Source organism: Chlamydotis macqueenii, chromosome 1, assembly GCF_036417535.1.
Source record: "Chlamydotis macqueenii isolate bChlMac1 chromosome 1, bChlMac1.mat, whole genome shotgun sequence".
NCBI lineage: Eukaryota > Metazoa > Chordata > Aves > Otidiformes > Otididae > Chlamydotis > Chlamydotis macqueenii.
The window spans coordinates 53,514,271-53,531,156 of record NC_141556.1 but is presented as its reverse complement, the minus strand read 5'-3'; the positions used below and the strand labels follow the sequence as shown (position 1 = coordinate 53,531,156).

The following is a 16,886-nucleotide window of genomic DNA, read 5'->3' as shown; positions in this document are numbered from 1 at the left end:
AAAAAACTTGATAATGATTTAGTCATGTATCACAGTATCAAGAAAACCGTGTCACAGCCCTCTTGTGCAACGTGGTGGCTCTTAAAAGAGCCTTTAGGGTGCAGGGATAAAGGATCACGGAAGGGTGGCCCTGTGGTGGGAGGCTCAGGCGCGCTCTCCGCGGATGCGGCGGGCCAGCTGGATGTCCTTGGGCATGATGGTGACGCGCTTGGCGTGGATGGCGCAGAGGTTGGTGTCCTCGAAGAGCCCCACCAGGTAGGCCTCGCTGGCCTCCTGCAGCGCCATGACGGCCGAGCTCTGGAAGCGCAGGTCGGTCTTGAAGTCCTGCGCGATCTCGCGCACCAGGCGCTGGAAGGGCAGCTTGCGGATCAGCAGCTCCGTCGACTTCTGGTAGCGCCGGATCTCGCGCAGCGCCACCGTGCCGGGCCGGTACCGGTGCGGCTTCTTCACGCCGCCCGTGGCCGGCGCGCTCTTGCGGGCCGCCTTGGTGGCCAGCTGCTTGCGGGGCGCCTTCCCGCCCGTCGACTTACGCGCCGTCTGCTTCGTGCGAGCCATCTCCAAGCAGCCACAAACTTCCCTCCAATAAACACAGCACTGACTGAAGCGGACTGCGGAGCGCCGATATTTATAGAGGCGCCTCGTCTCTGATTGGACAACGGGAAACGCGACCTCATTGGCTACCGTGAAAATTTTTATTGGATACTTTTAAATTCGAAAAGCCCGCCTGGAAAGCGCGCCTATTCACCAACGGCCCAGCGGCTCTCACCCTCCCCCTGTCTTGCTTCCGCCGCTCTTTTATCTTTATTTATTTCTTAAAGCAATTTTTACAGTATGTCTGGAAAATAAATACCTTTAGCAAAGCTGCTCAAAAAGGGAATGATGAATTGCAAATTATGTTGTATTCAATGGATGGAAGATTCATGTTTACTGTATTTTAATTCACTGAGATTTTAGCTTTGAAATATAAGCGTTTTACAGGTTTTTCTCAATAAGAATCCTTAAAATGGTATTTGGGGAGTTGATCGGATTTTCTTTTTTTTTTTTTGGGGGGGGGGGGAAGGGGGGGATTGGAATTGCTGTGGTTGTGTTTTGTTTTGTTTTTTTCTCTTTCTATAGAGTAACAGTAACATGTAAAAAGTAAATATTAATACTGTAGCTGATATGGTACAGGTTTTTTAATTCACACGAATTGCACGTGAAAATGCTCTAATTTAAAGAATAGTGTTTTCAATGACTTGGAATTTCTTGCAGCATATGAAGAATTCCTGGGCTGTTCTTTGCTGAAATACAAACTTTATAGTCCATGAGCTTTCCATTTTCCCCACTGTATATTTCTGTTACGTTTTCCTATCCAGTAGAGTTGTCCTTAGAGATCAAGCAGAGAAGAGCTTTTAGGCGAAGAAAGCATCGGTGCTGACACTGGATATAGAAAACTGCTCCGGCTTCAGCAGCCCTAAATTGAAAGAAGCTTCCTAAGCTTTAACGCACCAAACACACACATAATAATGGACGACTCCCTAAAAAACAATTTAAGAGGACAGACTTTGGATCATTGCAGTATTTAAGATTTTATGGGAAGGGGCTCAGGGGACGATCAGCTGTGACACCTCCGAGCCCGCGCCCGTACAGGGGTTAACATAATTTAAATACCAGCTGGTATCTGCTTCAGCTACGGTTTACTCAGTGAAAAACAGACCACCACGACAGATGCCCGCAGGGCGATGCGTACGTGTCACTGAGCCGAGACAGCTCACCAGCTCGAAACAGGAACGTTAAGTTTAGAGTGTTTTGCTATTCAATTTAATTTTTCAAAGAATAAGTATTGAACTAATTAGATTTCAATTACACTACTATCGGAACAAATAGCTTTGCATGTTCGGTAACGATGATGGTCCCTAACGCATTAGCAAACACACGCTTAGTTAATTATCAACTTGTTAACCTTAAGAACAATTCATCAAAGAAACCATGCGATTAACGAAAACAAAGAGGGAAACCGCTTCTCCTACGCTTCACAGCTCTGAAGCAATACAGCTCTTTTCCGGCTTAAGTGGGTGGCTCTGAAAAGAGCCTTTGGGTTGCCGAGATGGTGCCGGAGCGAGAGGCTTTAGCCGCCGAAGCCGTAGAGGGTGCGTCCCTGGCGCTTGAGGGCGTAGACCACGTCCATGGCCGTGACCGTCTTCCTCTTGGCGTGCTCCGTGTAGGTGACGGCGTCGCGGATCACGTTCTCCAGGAAGACCTTCAGCACGCCGCGCGTCTCCTCGTAGATGAGCCCCGAGATGCGCTTGACGCCGCCGCGCCGAGCCAGGCGGCGGATGGCCGGCTTGGTGATGCCCTGGATGTTGTCGCGCAGCACCTTGCGGTGCCGCTTGGCGCCCCCCTTGCCCAGCCCCTTCCCGCCCTTGCCTCTGCCAGACATCGTCACTACTCTCTGCCCGGGACGAGTTGTCAGCAGCAGCCGGCTGCGCCGCGGCCTTTATGCGGTGGGAGCCGACCTGGTTGGGGACTGCAGCTAGGAGGGGCGGGGTTCCCACCGTTTTTTTTTTTTACTTCCGTCACCGGTCATCAGTGTCCCTCAGTCTATTTAACAATGATGTAATGTAATTCCATCATAAAACCCAAAGGAGTGATTTTCTCTCTATGGTCATATTAAAAGCTTGAAAGAAGAGCTAATTATCCTAACATCTCAGATATTAGTTCAAATACTGTCTCTAGATATTTTCATGGTCCTTATCAAATTTACATCTTTTGGGGTGTCGGGGTATTTTTTTGTTTCATTGTTGTTTGGGTTTTTTGAGATTAAATTAGCAAATATTATTTAAATGAGAAATTTCTTCTTCCTAGCTAATCTGTATCACTTCAGAAAAGGAGTATATTAAGAAACATTGGAATGACCTTTGCTTTTCCCCTCTTACAGGATGAAGCAGCCCTCACTGAATTCTTCTAATCAGTTACTATTTTTCACCTACAGCTTTTACCCAGGCTGTAGCAACGGTGCTTCTCCACAGGTATAGAGGAATGCTTAGGTATAGTGGAGAGTCTCCTTAGATTTGCTGTAGTCCTTTGTATACCTCCTTTCTCTTCCTGGGAGGAGTGAACAGGTCAGCTGAGTATGATACTGGAGCTTAAAAAATTTGTTATGCTTGCTACCTTTCTTGTTTATGCCAAAGTGACAAGTCACAAAACCACAAAAAATCTCAGGCCCTTTCTGCTCTTACTAGGCTAGAGAACGATTCCAGAATAGTTTTGGTTTGTGTTGTTGTTTTGTTTTTCTTTTTTCCCTTTTCAAATTATAACTTATTTTCTTCATTCACCAGTGCTTCATTGGCAGCAGAACACTGCGTTTCAGTACCCCTAGGTTTCTGCTCCCCAACCCCTGCTCATACTTAATAGTGACAGTGCTCAAAAAAAGCACCTCAAATTTTGTACATTTAGCACATATGTAGACTAAGGACAGATTCACAACAAGATGGAATCGAGACAGATTTAATTCTGCAAGGCAGATGCAAATGACTAAGCCTCTAGTGTGCTGAGAACACTTGCTGTCTATCCCCATGATTTCTACACTCAGCTTTTGGTCTCTGTTTGTAAGTTTTCAGCTGCCTTGCTTATGCTTTGGTTTTACATCCTCTGACTAATTAATTTGTATGTTTAGCTTATAAGATACGGCTCCTGTAGTGTATTGTGTCTGTATTGACAACCTCAGGGTAAGAAATTATAATATACAGTTATTAATTTAATCCTGACTTTAAAAAAAACCCCATAATTCATGAAATGGAAATAGAATTTAAAGCTTCAACTCTTAGATTAACATTAGGAAAAAAAATACTGTCAGCTATTATGTTGTAAGAATATATATGAATAACCATCTGGAAAGGTATTCATATTTTTCAAACTAGTAGTTTTGAATTTTATAGAGTACTGGACAGGATTTTGTATTCCTTGTGCTTTCCACTCACTGGAGGCTGGTGCTTCATTCCCTTTTCAAAATATTCTGTCACTTCCAAAGGAAAAATATGCCCTTTGTGAATGAAACAGGTTGTACAGACCCCTACTTTGGACTGTTACCATGACCCTGCAGTCTGCCATGCTGAAAACATACTAGATCTCATCTGGAGAATCTGGGTAAATGAAACAAATTGTTCCATTGTACTGAAAACCTGGGCACTTTCGATAGAGCAGTACACCCCCACAATGGAAGAGTGCTTCGAGAAGAAGGGGAAAAAGACAACGAGCGTGAGGAACAATATACTGTAAAGAAAGCTGAACTTACCTCAGCACCAGGGAGACTGGAGGGTTACCATGGTTTTAGGCAGGACAGTTACACCAGTGAGTCATCAGGTTCCCTCAGAGGCCTCACAAAGAACAAAGTCTTCCTGAGCGAGCTGGACCAGCATGAGGGGTGGAGAGGAGGGGCGGTGTATATCTGTCTCAGCCCAACATGAAGTATAAAAACTGGACAACAAATAAAATAATGTTTGAAGAGAGCAACGGGCTTGAAATGGCTTCAACCAACATATTCCTTCCCAGCAGCTGGGGAGGCCCAGCATTTTGACAGCGTATGGAGACCAGTTACGAGAATCATGTTTGCACTGGGATTTGACTGTGTGTTGCAAATGCTGGATTATGTTTGTGATGTGATTTCAGTACATTGCTGTATCACTCTGCTAAATCAAAATACCATGTAATGCCAAATATACTTAATAAGGAAATTTTATATTAAACATTAAACTCTCCTCATGTGTAATATCTAAAAGAACCTGGTTTGAGCATATCCAACTCTGGCAGCACGGAGATGTGATCAACTGAGACATATCTCTCCATGTGGGCAAGACTGTAAACTGCACAAGATGCGACTTCTTGGTACACTTTAGGTTTCTAAAGCTACCTCAGTAGTCCTCATTCTCTACAGCCCCATGCCATCATACTCCACTTTCAATTCAGCATGTAAGCCACACTACAAAGCTGTGTGTACTGAGATCGAGCAGACCACATGATTTTGGTAAGGAATATTTTAAGCACAGAAAGCTTTTGTCTTGAGACTGAGGCCCAAGTCAATGTCTGGATTTGCCATTTGGAAGGAATCTCCTGGCAGTGGCATAGTTGCAGAAATGGTTTGTGTTGCTTAAGTAAAACTAGCAAACAGTGTCACCTATTATTTAAATATTTAAATGTTATGGTGATCAACTTCCCAATGTGTTGATCATGTCTATCTGTTTGACAGGTAGGACAAGAGATTTGGAGGGACTGTGATTATGAATTTAGTCTAATGACCAGTACTTTGATAACTGATTTTGTCTCTCACTTCCCCCTTCCCCGACTGTCTGAGACAGTCAGAGGTGGAGAGCCCCAGTCTCACCTTTTTATTTAAAGGCTTCTCTCAGTCAGAGATACAAAAGGTTGGGCTGCAGCCCTGGTTTGGTCTGTTTCCAACCTTCCTCTTGCTGACATGTTCAGGAACTTCACAGGGACTGATAAATCAAAAAAAAAAAAGACCTCTGTTGTGGTCCAGCAGCCTCGGCTGACCTTTGAGGATTCAGTTTACCATGCACAGGGAGTGATTTCATACAGATCAGCAGATAAACCACACAGAGGCAAAATCTTTCAGAAATCATCTTGTCTCCCCTGTGCCATACCAGCTGCGGGCAAGGGTAAGTGCATGTTGTCTGAGTCACTTCTGTGTTGTTCTGCAAACCAGCAGGAGCTGAATGCTGCTTCCTCATGGAAAACAACATCATAGGATTAGTCTCCACCACAGTGGGTCACAGGAAGGGACACTGCACATGCACTTCCGCAGGAATGTTGTGCTTGGCAGAAACCAACACCCAAGCACTTGCATGGCCCTGCCACCACTCACACCTCCTCCTGAACAAGCCAGATGTTTCAAGGTTCCTTTCAAAGCAATGCTCTTTGTGCTAGAATTGCAAAAAACACACTTTTTAGGGTGTTTCTCTCAACATACCAGGTGTCACGACAGCTGTTCATGGCCAGCCTAGCATGACTTTACAGTAGTGAGAGTGATGTGTCTCACTTTGCCTTGGAACAAGAAGGCTTACATGGGCCTTATCCCCACCACACCATGCACAAGCTGCAACCTTACCAAGATACGTAGATCCCTCCTTCCCCCATCATCAAAGTTTTAGGAAACATCCACTCCAATGTCTGATTACAGCCAGGCAGTTCTCCACATCTACAGCCTGTTGGCTCCCTTAGCGTGGGCAGGGTGCTGGCAGACTCACTGAATAGCTGGTATAGCTGAATAAGTCTATGAGGAAAGGCTGGAGGAACTCGTATACTGTATTTGAGATGTTGGGAAGATGGTAATACACCCAGTTTCTCATGCAAAGCTATTTTAGGAATTTGGGAGAGAAGGGACAGGGGCAACCCTTTGCCCGTGTTGTTTTCCTCCCTGAGCTCTAGGCTTCGCCCAGGAAGACAACAAAGGATCAAACCCAGCCAGACCTCTCCAATAGACACTCCAGGTGGTTTCCCAGGAACAACGTGGCCCATGGAGTTCAAAGCTATGTAGCACACCATGCAGATTTGCTCCTGCATTTGGATAAGGGACAGCAAAGAGCAAACCAGCTACTTGGTAACCACAGCTAACAACTGACTGCTTCACTTAAATCCTTACTTTGCTTTCTAAACTGACATTTGAAGCAGCGTAGGTCTTCTGATACATTGGCCATTGGTTAAGCTAGAAAGACATGTCATGAAAGCACTGTAATCACAATGTTTCTTGCTTAGCTGAGACTGAGCAGCTCCTCTCCTTGCCTGGCTCCCGCAGAGCTGCACTGGCCAGTAAGTTTTCCCGTTGAACTCTGCCAACTCTTACAGAGTTGTAAGTACTTAACAACAGCTGAAGTACTGCGCTGCCCAAACAGTCTCTCTGGGACATAATTTTCCAAGTAATGAATCTACTGTGGGCATCCCTATAGGAAAGTATTGAATTTGGTCTTGGGTTGTGTGTTTCTGGAGGAAGCCAAGTCTGGAAAATGGTGACGTGCATTGTGTCGGTGTCTCCAGACACTACTGCTGTGCCTTGTCTTTATTACAGTAATACTTGGTTGGAAAACCAAATATTTCAGTTGGAAACCCCAGCCGGTTACAGAGTTTTATTTATGCTTAGGCTCTGGGCACAGCAGCAGGCTTGCCTTTAAGAATCCAGCAGTTGAGAAAGCCACCATAAAGCCCAGGCTCTGTCCAGGTCAGACCAGTCATTTCCCAGCCCATGCTGATGCAAGTAGTTGTTCTAGTCCATGTGCAGAACTTTGCACTTCTCTTTGACAAACTGCACAAAATTTTTTTTTGGCCCACACCTCAAGTTTATTAGAGTCCCTTTAAACTGAATGTCTTACTTTTGGCTCTACCCTCCCTAACTTAATATCATCCACACATGCTAAGGGGGCATTTTTTTTATTTGCTGAGTGCCCGTAGTCACTAAGTTGTTAACTACAGCCCTTGGACTCTGTTCTACAGCCAATTTTCACACATTTAACAGCCTGCTGATCATGCCCATACTCCCTCAGACTGCTAATCAGAATGTTGTGTGAGACGGTTCCAAAAACCTTACCAAATATCCAGTGTATTGCATCCCGCACTCCTTTTCTGTCCCATAGATTACATCTGATCTACAGTTCTGTGGAAATTACCAGTACCTAGACATCAGCTATTTTTGTTGCTTTCCACCCATCATCAGGAGTCAACTGAGTACATTTTACTTCTGACAGTTGCTCAGTGTCAATGATTCTTGGAGGCCCTGCTATCTTCCCAAGTAACATTTTCTAATGTGTTACTCTATTCCGTATTAGAAACTATTTCCTTACTGCTAACTTGCTGCAGCGAAGAACATCTGTTCTTGTATTTCCTACAATGTGTACTGAGGAAAGAAGATTTATTTCCTCTTCATGTTTTCAGTTTTCGAGACAAAATTTTGGTTTTTTTCAGACTTCACTTTGTATCAGGGAACTCCAACAGTAAAAGCCTTCCCTTTAGGGAATAGTTCTGAGATGTATCTGATAATTACTGTTGGTATCTTCTGTGTATCCTCTCATTGTTCACTTCTAATTACCTGAAGTTCATCACTAAAAACTAGGCCTAAAACTGTGAGACATAACATTTCTGACTACAGAGTAAGAACTTCTTCATCTGTCTTGTAGATGTTATTGTATTCCTTTCCAAGTCCCTAGTAACATCCTGTTGTTGATTCACTGACAACTTGTAACAACACCCTGATGATCCAGATCTACTCAGGTGCTAGTCAACTGCTGCTGTCCAATACTGATATATTTCATATGTTTCTTTCCAAGTAAAGTAGATTACAAATTTTTTAAGACAGTGCCTCCAATTTATGAGGCATTTGTCAATTCATAAATTGTCCTCCATCATTCTAGCATTTCTTTGCCTGTTGGTACTCATAGCACTTCTGTACATGCCTAGTAGACCATAATTCAGATAATAAATAAATTTATACTAGTTGTAGGACTGATGCTTGCAGTTCTCTGTCTGAAATAGCATTTTAATTTTGTAATTGACAATCATAAACATTTAAATGTAACTTTTTATACTGGGGGGGGGGCAGTGGGGGGGTGGTGGGGATGTCCTAGACCAAGTTTCCCTGATTATTAGTTTCACTTCTAATATTTTTCCAAAATTAAATAAAATGAAACAAAGAGAAAATCTGCAGTGAATCAGCTGTCCCTAGGGAGACATTGCATCCTTCAGAAATTAACCTGGAGAAGTATTATTTGCAAAATAGTACTGAGGACAATGATTATTTCCCTCCAATCAGCACTGGTGAGACCCATCTGGAGTGCTGTGTCCAGTTCTGGGCTCCTCAGTCCAACAGAGATATGGATATAACAGAAGTGAGACCAGCGAGGGGCCACAAAAATGATTAAGGGCCTGGAGCACCCCTCATATGAGAGCTGAGACTGTCACTCGGAAAAGAAGTCTTGGAGGAGTCTTATCCATGTATTCAGATACCTGATGGAGGGGAATAAAGGAGACAGAACCAGAGTCCTCTTAGTACTGCCCAGGACGAGAGGCAACGGGCACAAACTGAAACACAGCAAACTCTCCTTAAACATAATCTGTGAATAAAACAAGAATTTACAGTAGCCAGAACAGGCATCACTTTGTTTAAGAGAAGAAATTAAAACCATGTTTAACTGGCCTGCTCCAAAATTGACTGTAGAAAGAGTCTCAGTAAAGGATGCAATGTCTCCCTAGGGACAGCTGATACACTGCAGATTTTCTCTTTGTTTCATTTTATTTAATTTTGGAAAAATAGTAGAAGTGAAACTAATAATCAGGGAAACTTGGTCTATCACACCCCCACCACCCCCACTGCCCCCCCCAACCCCCAAGTGTAAAAAGTTACATTTAAATGTTTATGATTGTCAATTACAAAATTAAAATGCTGTTTCAGACAGAGAACTGCAAGGATCAGTCCTACAACTAGTATAAATTTATTTATTATTTGAATTATGGTCTACTAGGCATGTATAGAAGTGCTATGAGTACCAACAGGCAAAGAAATGCTAGAATGATGGGGGACAATTTATGAATTGACAAATTGGAGGCACTGTCTTAAAAAATTTGTAAGATACCTTTCCCCTTGGGAAGGAAAAACAGAACCTTCAATCTTTGGTTTTGATTGAAATTTAGTGTAAAAGGAGTCAGATTTAAATATTTATTTCTTCGTATGGAAATTGCAAACAATATTTATTACCAGCTCAGACTCAAACCTTTTTTTTCAAGTAATGTTGCTTGGCAGTAAGAAATTTTTTTTATCAGGTTGAAAAAATATTCCACTCTCTACCACTGATCTGCTAAGTTATGTGGTTGAGTGTTTTCTTTGCCTTTCTATTTCTTTTTTCCCCTTATCTGTAAAATATGCAGGGCAATATCAATGGTATTTCAAGGTAGGTTGTGATTGGTCTCTCTAAAAAGTGAGAAATGTTATTTTGGTCCAGTGTAGCATTTAACAGCTATTTCCTGCAATGTAAACCTAAAAATTGTTCAGAGCTTCTGACAAGTTTATTTCACCCAATTAACTACCAAATGTCATTGCTGGTGCCAGAGGGTGAAAAAACATTAGAAAAATGTCCCGTTTTCACGCCACCTCTAAAGCCCCTCTCTTTAATAAAAGATTGCATTTTTCCAGAAATGCTTGGTAAGACCAGGAAACATCTCACCACTCAGAAGTAGGCCAGGAAAAATTATTTGTACAGAACAGGGCTGGTTTAATGGTTGAGGAATAGATACAATAAAGGATGCTGACATGCAATGCAAGAGGTCAGTTGCCAAGTTTTCCGGTGTCTCAGGCTACTAGGGAAAGGCAAAGAACTTCCAAAGAGCAACTGAAAATATTCAGCACCTGGAGCAGGGAACTAGTTAAAAGACCTGCACATTTGCACGGATCCATTCAGAACTAATGCTGGGAGAAGTCCTAAATTCTGCTTTTTGAAATCCTCAGATCAGTACTTTCTTCATCTGCTTTCCTTACAAAACCAGATCCCTCAAAATTTGTCGCGGACTAGGGAAAGCAATCCCTATGTGCTATGGATGGAATACAAATGACCACTCCTAGTTAGGGACCAAGATCTGAGAGCTCTTTTCCCATCTCTTTTTATGTCCTGTCTTTGTAAGCTGCAACCTATTTATGAGTGAATGGAAGGAAATCTTTCCTGATGGAGTGAGAACAGGTTTACAAAAAGCAAGCTTGAAGGGAAACTTGCCCAAACATGTGGATGTGAGGGATGGAGCTGGTGAAAAGGACCCACCCTCTGGTCTACAGCTGTGCTCTTTCACCAGCGGTTATTGTCCATTCCCTGTTGCTTGCAGCTTCCTGACCAATTTCTAGTGTAATAAACTAGATTCGTAGAGATCTAACACTAAATCATCACAGCTACAGAGATTACGGCACATTAAGCCTCCTTCAGTCCTAATTCCCAGAAGAATGTGCATTACATTAAATAGACCTAGATAGATGACAACCCTTCCTAGCTCTGCCTTTTGTATCATAGTCTGATTCCACTTCATGCCCATCTCCATCCACTTAACCTGGAAAATAAGCATAATGACCTCACCTTGCTACCAGCAACTACCTTTTTACCTCTCAGAAAAATATTCCTACTCTTCATTTGAGTTACCAGCCCAAACTCTCAAATTCTATGGCTACTCTGGATCTAGTCTAGTTGCTTAGGTGGCAATGACATCATGCATATGAGAAGCATAACACATTTTGCAATCCAGTTCGTTATGTCTTTCAGCCTGATTTTTACTGTGGTGTACTGAAAAGCCTAATTGTTCCCTTTCTGTGCTTTTCCCTTTCTCTCCTTCTCTCCTTTAAAGTCTTTATTAGCTGGCCTGCATGCAGACACAACAAAATAAAAACAGAACTAGAAAAGAATATGACAAAGTGACAGTTAATTGTTTTCACTTTTGTTATTCTAATGTATCTCATTTATTCTTGCCATTTTAATCTATCCAATTTCAATTAAAACTACTTACTATTAAGTATAACTTAATTGTGTCTTCAACATTCAATATGTGAAAATAAATGCCAGGGTCTTTTGCAACATACTACTTGTCTTCTAGAATCTCAAATTAATCTGTGCTAGAAGAGATGCTCCTTTGCTGAAACAGATCACTGACGTTTTACATGAGAATTTTTTACAAAGTACAATGGCACAAAATATTAGGTTTGGGTTTAGTTCTTCCTTTTCAACTAGGAAAAAAAAATGCTGACTGCTTTTTAATTAGAAGCCAATCAAGGCTTTTGTCTTCTGCTTTAATAAAACAAATTATCCCAAACAATTCATAGCAATCCTGAAAAAAGAAAAAATCATTTCTATTGTCACTTTGTGAGACTTAAAAATTAAGTGGCATCATGATAATTAAAGCTAATTCTGATTTATTAAGATTGTCTGAAAATTATTTCAATATTCGGAGATTTTGAATGAAAACCTAAATTGTTGTCCTTTCCATTAAAGAAGAGAATGATAGGTTTTATAAAACCGATGGAAAAAAAAAAAAGAAAAACAAACAAGCAAACAAACAATCCATCCATTATGTCCAAATATTTATAAGTAACATTGCATCTGAAGCATTCTGTTCACATAAGCCAAATTTCTACTTTATTTAACTTTTGCGGGGAGAACTGAGGCTTCAGCTGGCTCCATTGGTGTTTCAGTAGCATCCGATACTTATTAGTGCATCTCTGCCTGTTTGAATTTTTTCTCCTACAAGTCTGCATCTGACTTCTACAAGTCTTAAAGAATAATAGTATACACTACTGTAATTGAAAAAGCGTTAAAGTAGCAGTTTATGATGAATTTATATGCATTAGCTAGGCATTGATAGCTTCATTTAATCAACAGAGACTATTTGTAAAAATATCAAAATCTTACTACTCACTTGCAGAACACCACAAAAAATGAAGAGCCCTGGCAAGTTCCAAACACTTTTCAACAGTATATACATTCCTCTGAAAGTCTCTTATTTTCCCAAAACACGAAATTCTGTAGAAATACTGTATCCTTAATAGTTAAAGATATGGTTAAGGGAGCTGAATCTTTATCCATATTCAAAGCTCAGCCATGAAATTGTGTTACTTCCTTCTCTTTGAAATCAATTTACGACAAAAATACTAAAGCTGCCCCCTCGGTTTCTACCCTAATCTGGAGAAAACCCCCTAAAGATTAACTCTGCATTACGAGAGAGACTTTTTATCTACGGATTTTATTTTAATTTAGAAGGAAAAACAAAAGTTTGCCGTTCTCGGGGTCTCTCTGGCTTCACAACGCGGGGTTAAACACATCTTTTCTCCCTCATCTGGGGTCCCGACAGCAAGAAACTCCCCCAAATGAAAGTCCACCGTCTTCTCTTCACTCTCCCAAGAAATTGGGGTGATTTCGTGCCGCCCATTTTAAGAAAAATATGAATTTATAACTCCGAAGAAACACAGACTCGGAGGACTAAAAGCTCTTCCTGGCTAACAGTTAGGCGGGCTCTGCAAAGCACCAATCACAGATCACCGCTTCGCTATAAATTCAGGCATCGGGGTTACTGTAGCCCAATTACTTTCTTTTGATTAGGAAGAAGTCTCTGCAGCGATGTCGGAGACCGCTCCCGCCGCCGCTCCCGCTGTCGCGGCCCCCGCCGCCAAGGCCGCCGCCAAGAAGCCGAAGAAGGCGGCGAGCGGCTCCAAAGCCCGCAAGCCCGCGGGCCCCAGCGTCACCGAGCTGATCACCAAGGCCGTGTCCGCCTCCAAGGAGCGCAAGGGGCTCTCCCTCGCCGCCCTCAAGAAGGCGCTGGCCGCCGGCGGCTACGATGTGGAGAAGAACAACAGCCGCATCAAGCTGGGGCTCAAGAGCCTCGTCGGCAAGGGCACCCTGGTGCAGACCAAGGGCACGGGCGCCTCCGGCTCCTTCCGCCTCAACAAGAAACCTGGAGAAGTGAAGGAAAAAGCCCCCAAGAAGCGGGCAGCCGCGGCCAAGCCCAAGAAGCCGGCAGCCAAGAAGCCCGCCAGTGCTGCCAAGAAGCCCAAGAAAGCGGTGACAGCGAAGAAGAGCCCCAAGAAAGCCAAGAAGCCGGCGGCCAGCGCTGCCAAGAAAGCAGCCAAGAGCCCCAAGAAGGCGACGAAGGCTGCGAAGCCCAAGAAGGCGGCGGCAGCAGCCAAGAGCCCGGCCAAGGCGAAGGCGGTGAAGCCCAAAGCAGCCAAGCCTAAGGCGGCCAAGCCCAAAGCAGCCAAGGCGAAGAAGGCGGCGCCCAAGAAGTGAGGTGTTGAAGTGGACGTACTTAAACCCAACGGCTCTTTTAAGAGCCACCCACTATTGTCCCGAAAAGGGCTGATACACTCCGTCACCGAGCTCCGTGCCTGCAGCACAGCTAATCACACGCCACTAATCCGTGTGGGACGTTCGTCTGTGGAGTGGATAGGACGCTAAACTTCCGGCCGTGGTTACTTGGAAAAAATAAAGTTTACATTCCCTGCGAAACCGCTTTCTAAAGGCTGACTTTTTTTTTAGCACCGAAAAGTGTATGTGTTAAAGGGACTGCTTAGGGCGGGTATCGCTCTGGGGCGCGGAGGCTCCTTTCGGTGCTTTAACCAGGGCGGTCCCTAACAGCCCGGGAGCGACTGCCACACCTCTTAGTGACCGTAGCTGGAAGCTGTCAGCACGTCTCCTCCTCTTCCTTGGCAATGACCTTTCCGCTTGGCAGCGCTGTGGCGGGGCAGGTCTTAATTTCTGCGTGACTTCCCCGACCTGCTTTTTGAGAAGGAGATGGCAGGAGGCGGGTAGAGCTACCACCGGTCCTCTCCCGCACCACGCCGGCCTGGTGGCGGTGCAGCCGGAGCGACAGGGAGCTCTGGCTGCCGAGAAGCTGTCCTGAGCCGCTGCGGTTTGGGTCCGGGGCTTCTGCACCCGGTAGGAGCGCGGAGGCAAAGCGAGCTCACCGCAGCACCGGTAGCTCCGGGAGTGCTGAGCCTGAGTCCGGTTGTGATTGGCTGATGGGAGAAGCCGCAGCCGCTTTATTGGGCGATTGGAAAATTTCGAAAAGCCCGCGCGGCGGGCGGGATACGGAGCGCTGCCCGCGCCGGCTCCGCGCCTGCTGGCGATCCGGGGTCCGCGAGTCCCGAACAGCTCGTCTTTTCCCAAAGCGTAAACAGCGCCTCAGAGGCGTCCTCGCTTCTCCTCGTCTTCTAATCTACAAGGCTGCTTCCTGTCTTCTCATATGGAAAGAAAAAAAAAAATTCCCGGGACAGCTATGAAGAAAAAAAAAAAAAAAAAAAAAAAACCAGGGTCTTTTGTTTTTCCCTCATCCTCATGTTTTGCGGCGGGTTTGTTACTACATCTACTGGAAGGTATGTGAATTTCTTATTTATGATAGAACACGTATGACTCACACCTCTATTGAAAGTTAACGTTTGTGAAGTAACAGTTAACGCATTTTATTTTTTTTAAGCTGTGAAACATTCGTCAAAGATTTCACAGATAAATCTTTAATCACTGCAAGCTCTAGTAACTGATTTAACAGCCTTATTTCAAATTCTATTTACCGTATCTTAAGTACATTTTCACCCCTAAAGAGACCGAGACATTAGCGTTAAAGCTCCTTCAGGGATTATGTCAGTGGCTCTTAAAAGAGCCTTTGGGTTCAAAGGTTTTTCCAACAAGTATTTACTTGGAGCTGGTGTACTTGGTGACAGCCTTGGTGCCCTCGGACACGGCGTGCTTGGCCAGCTCGCCGGGCAGCAGCAGCCGCACGGCCGTCTGGATCTCCCGCGAGGTGATGGTGGAGCGCTTGTTGTAATGCGCCAGGCGCGAGGCCTCGCCGGCGATGCGCTCGAAGATGTCATTGACAAAGGAGTTCATGATGCCCATGGCCTTGGACGAGATGCCCGTGTCCGGGTGCACCTGCTTCAGCACCTTGTACACGTAAATGGAGTAGCTCTCCTTGCGGCTCTTCTTGCGCTTCTTGTCGCCCTTCTTCTGCGTCTTGGTCACCGCCTTCTTGGAGCCCTTCTTCGGCGCGGGGGCGGACTTAGCGGGTTCAGGCATTTTGACAACGCTCTTCCCAGGTTTCAGGACAGGATCGGTACCTAAAATGGCCGCAGGTTCCTCTATTTATAGCGCTGCTATGCAAATACCAGGCTTCTAACTCCTACAAGTCGATTGGACCTTCTCGTACGGGGGTGTATCTTTGTCTCTGATTGGTCATAACGCGATCCGTCTTCTCATTGGTTGTATAAGCAACGACGGCTTCCAGCCAATCAGCAAACACTAATCCCGCCCAAGGAAGGGATAAAATGGGAAGGGGTGTTGCGTCAGTATGATTTCCTCAGTCTTGTTTTAGCGGCGGAGGTTGTAGTTATTCAAGTGTCTACAGCATGTCCGGCCGCGGGAAGCAGGGAGGCAAAGTCCGAGCCAAGGCCAAGTCGCGCTCGTCGCGGGCCGGGCTGCAGTTCCCCGTGGGCCGCGTGCACCGGCTTCTCCGAAAAGGTAACTACGCGGAGCGGGTTGGGGCTGGAGCGCCCGTTTACATGGCGGCCGTGCTGGAGTACCTGACGGCCGAGATCCTGGAGCTGGCGGGCAACGCGGCCCGCGACAACAAGAAGACGCGCATCATCCCCCGCCACCTGCAGCTGGCCATCCGCAACGACGAGGAGCTCAACAAGCTGCTGGGCAAGGTGACCATCGCGCAGGGCGGGGTGCTGCCCAACATCCAGGCCGTGCTGCTGCCCAAGAAGACTGAGAGCCACAAGGCCAAGAGCAAGTAAGCTCACCGAGCAGAGCTGCTCAGACTTTTCACAACATAACATTATAACCCAAAGGCTCTTTTCAGAGCCACCCACATCCTCGGAAAAGAGTTGTGTTGCTTCCTTTACAAAAGTGTTTTGATGTCAGTGTTTCTTATGTGTTGTCTTTGTTAGGGAGATAAAACCCTGTTCTATAGCGATGTCTTAAAACTTTTTGTCCTATTAAATACATTTCTTTTCTAACTGCTCATCCTTTTTCAATGAAAGATCTCTAATTACGTTGTAGTGACTTACTAATTCTGTATCTGTCTGGTAACAGGATGAGTAAAGCACTTGTTCTTATTGTTGAATTTGCTGAACTGCTGTGACTTCACAGGCAACTTATGGTGTGAAAAATGAGGGAGAGGAGTAGCTAAGAGATTGAGGAGGGGTGGGAAAAGCTATAGAGCATGAAAATAAATAGGAGACCACTCCTAACCTGCATATTTATATCTAGAAATGCAGAAAGGCTTCCTTTGTTCTTTAAAGATGTAAAGCTTCCCTGTGACTTAACTTTATTTAGAAATAAAACGAGAAATGCTTTAGGGGAAATGGCTCATTTTGATCTAGATTTTTAATT

At 44.6% G+C, this 16,886-nt stretch overlaps 5 protein-coding genes across 5 annotated transcripts; 2 read left to right on the top strand and 3 right to left on the bottom strand.

Moving 5' to 3' along the window:
* Window positions 1-2: 2 nt before the first annotated feature.
* LOC147602078 (histone H3) lies at window positions 3-556 on the bottom strand. Its single transcript, XM_086740089.1, has one exon. The coding sequence runs from the start codon at window positions 553-555 to the stop codon at window positions 145-147; it is 411 nt and encodes a 136-aa protein (XP_086596215.1). The 5' UTR covers window position 556; the 3' UTR covers window positions 3-144.
* A 1,491-nt stretch (window positions 557-2,047) lies between these two features.
* LOC104475366 (histone H4) lies at window positions 2,048-2,434 on the bottom strand. The gene has a single exon (XM_010115458.2). The coding sequence runs from the start codon at window positions 2,417-2,419 to the stop codon at window positions 2,108-2,110; it is 312 nt and encodes a 103-aa protein (XP_010113760.1). The 5' UTR covers window positions 2,420-2,434; the 3' UTR covers window positions 2,048-2,107.
* A 10,652-nt stretch (window positions 2,435-13,086) lies between these two features.
* Window positions 13,087-14,006, top strand: LOC147602077 (histone H1.10-like). Its single transcript, XM_086740087.1, has one exon. It carries the CDS (start codon window positions 13,122-13,124, stop codon window positions 13,785-13,787), a length of 666 nt encoding a protein of 221 aa, XP_086596213.1. The 5' UTR covers window positions 13,087-13,121; the 3' UTR covers window positions 13,788-14,006.
* Window positions 14,007-14,477: 471 nt separating this feature from the next.
* LOC147602076 (histone H2B 1/2/3/4/6) lies at window positions 14,478-15,651 on the bottom strand. The gene has a single exon (XM_086751250.1). It carries the CDS (start codon window positions 15,567-15,569, stop codon window positions 15,189-15,191), a length of 381 nt encoding a protein of 126 aa, XP_086607376.1. The 5' UTR covers window positions 15,570-15,651; the 3' UTR covers window positions 14,478-15,188.
* A 110-nt stretch (window positions 15,652-15,761) lies between these two features.
* On the top strand, window positions 15,762-16,546 carry LOC104487403 (histone H2A.J). Its single transcript, XM_010130349.2, has one exon. The coding sequence runs from the start codon at window positions 15,899-15,901 to the stop codon at window positions 16,286-16,288; it is 390 nt and encodes a 129-aa protein (XP_010128651.2). The 5' UTR covers window positions 15,762-15,898; the 3' UTR covers window positions 16,289-16,546.
* The last annotated feature ends 340 nt before the right edge of the window (window positions 16,547-16,886 follow it).

Bases quoted from the DNA above. Each gene is read 5' to 3' on its own strand.
- LOC147602078 (XM_086740089.1), bottom strand. From the start codon at position 555: ATGGCTCGCACGAAGCAGACGGCGCGTAAGTCGACGGGCGGGAAGGCG.
- LOC104475366 (XM_010115458.2), bottom strand. From the start codon at position 2,419: ATGTCTGGCAGAGGCAAGGGCGGGAAGGGGCTGGGCAAGGGGGGCGCC.
- LOC147602077 (XM_086740087.1), top strand. From the start codon at position 13,122: ATGTCGGAGACCGCTCCCGCCGCCGCTCCCGCTGTCGCGGCCCCCGCC.
- LOC147602076 (XM_086751250.1), bottom strand. From the start codon at position 15,569: ATGCCTGAACCCGCTAAGTCCGCCCCCGCGCCGAAGAAGGGCTCCAAG.
- LOC104487403 (XM_010130349.2), top strand. From the start codon at position 15,899: ATGTCCGGCCGCGGGAAGCAGGGAGGCAAAGTCCGAGCCAAGGCCAAG.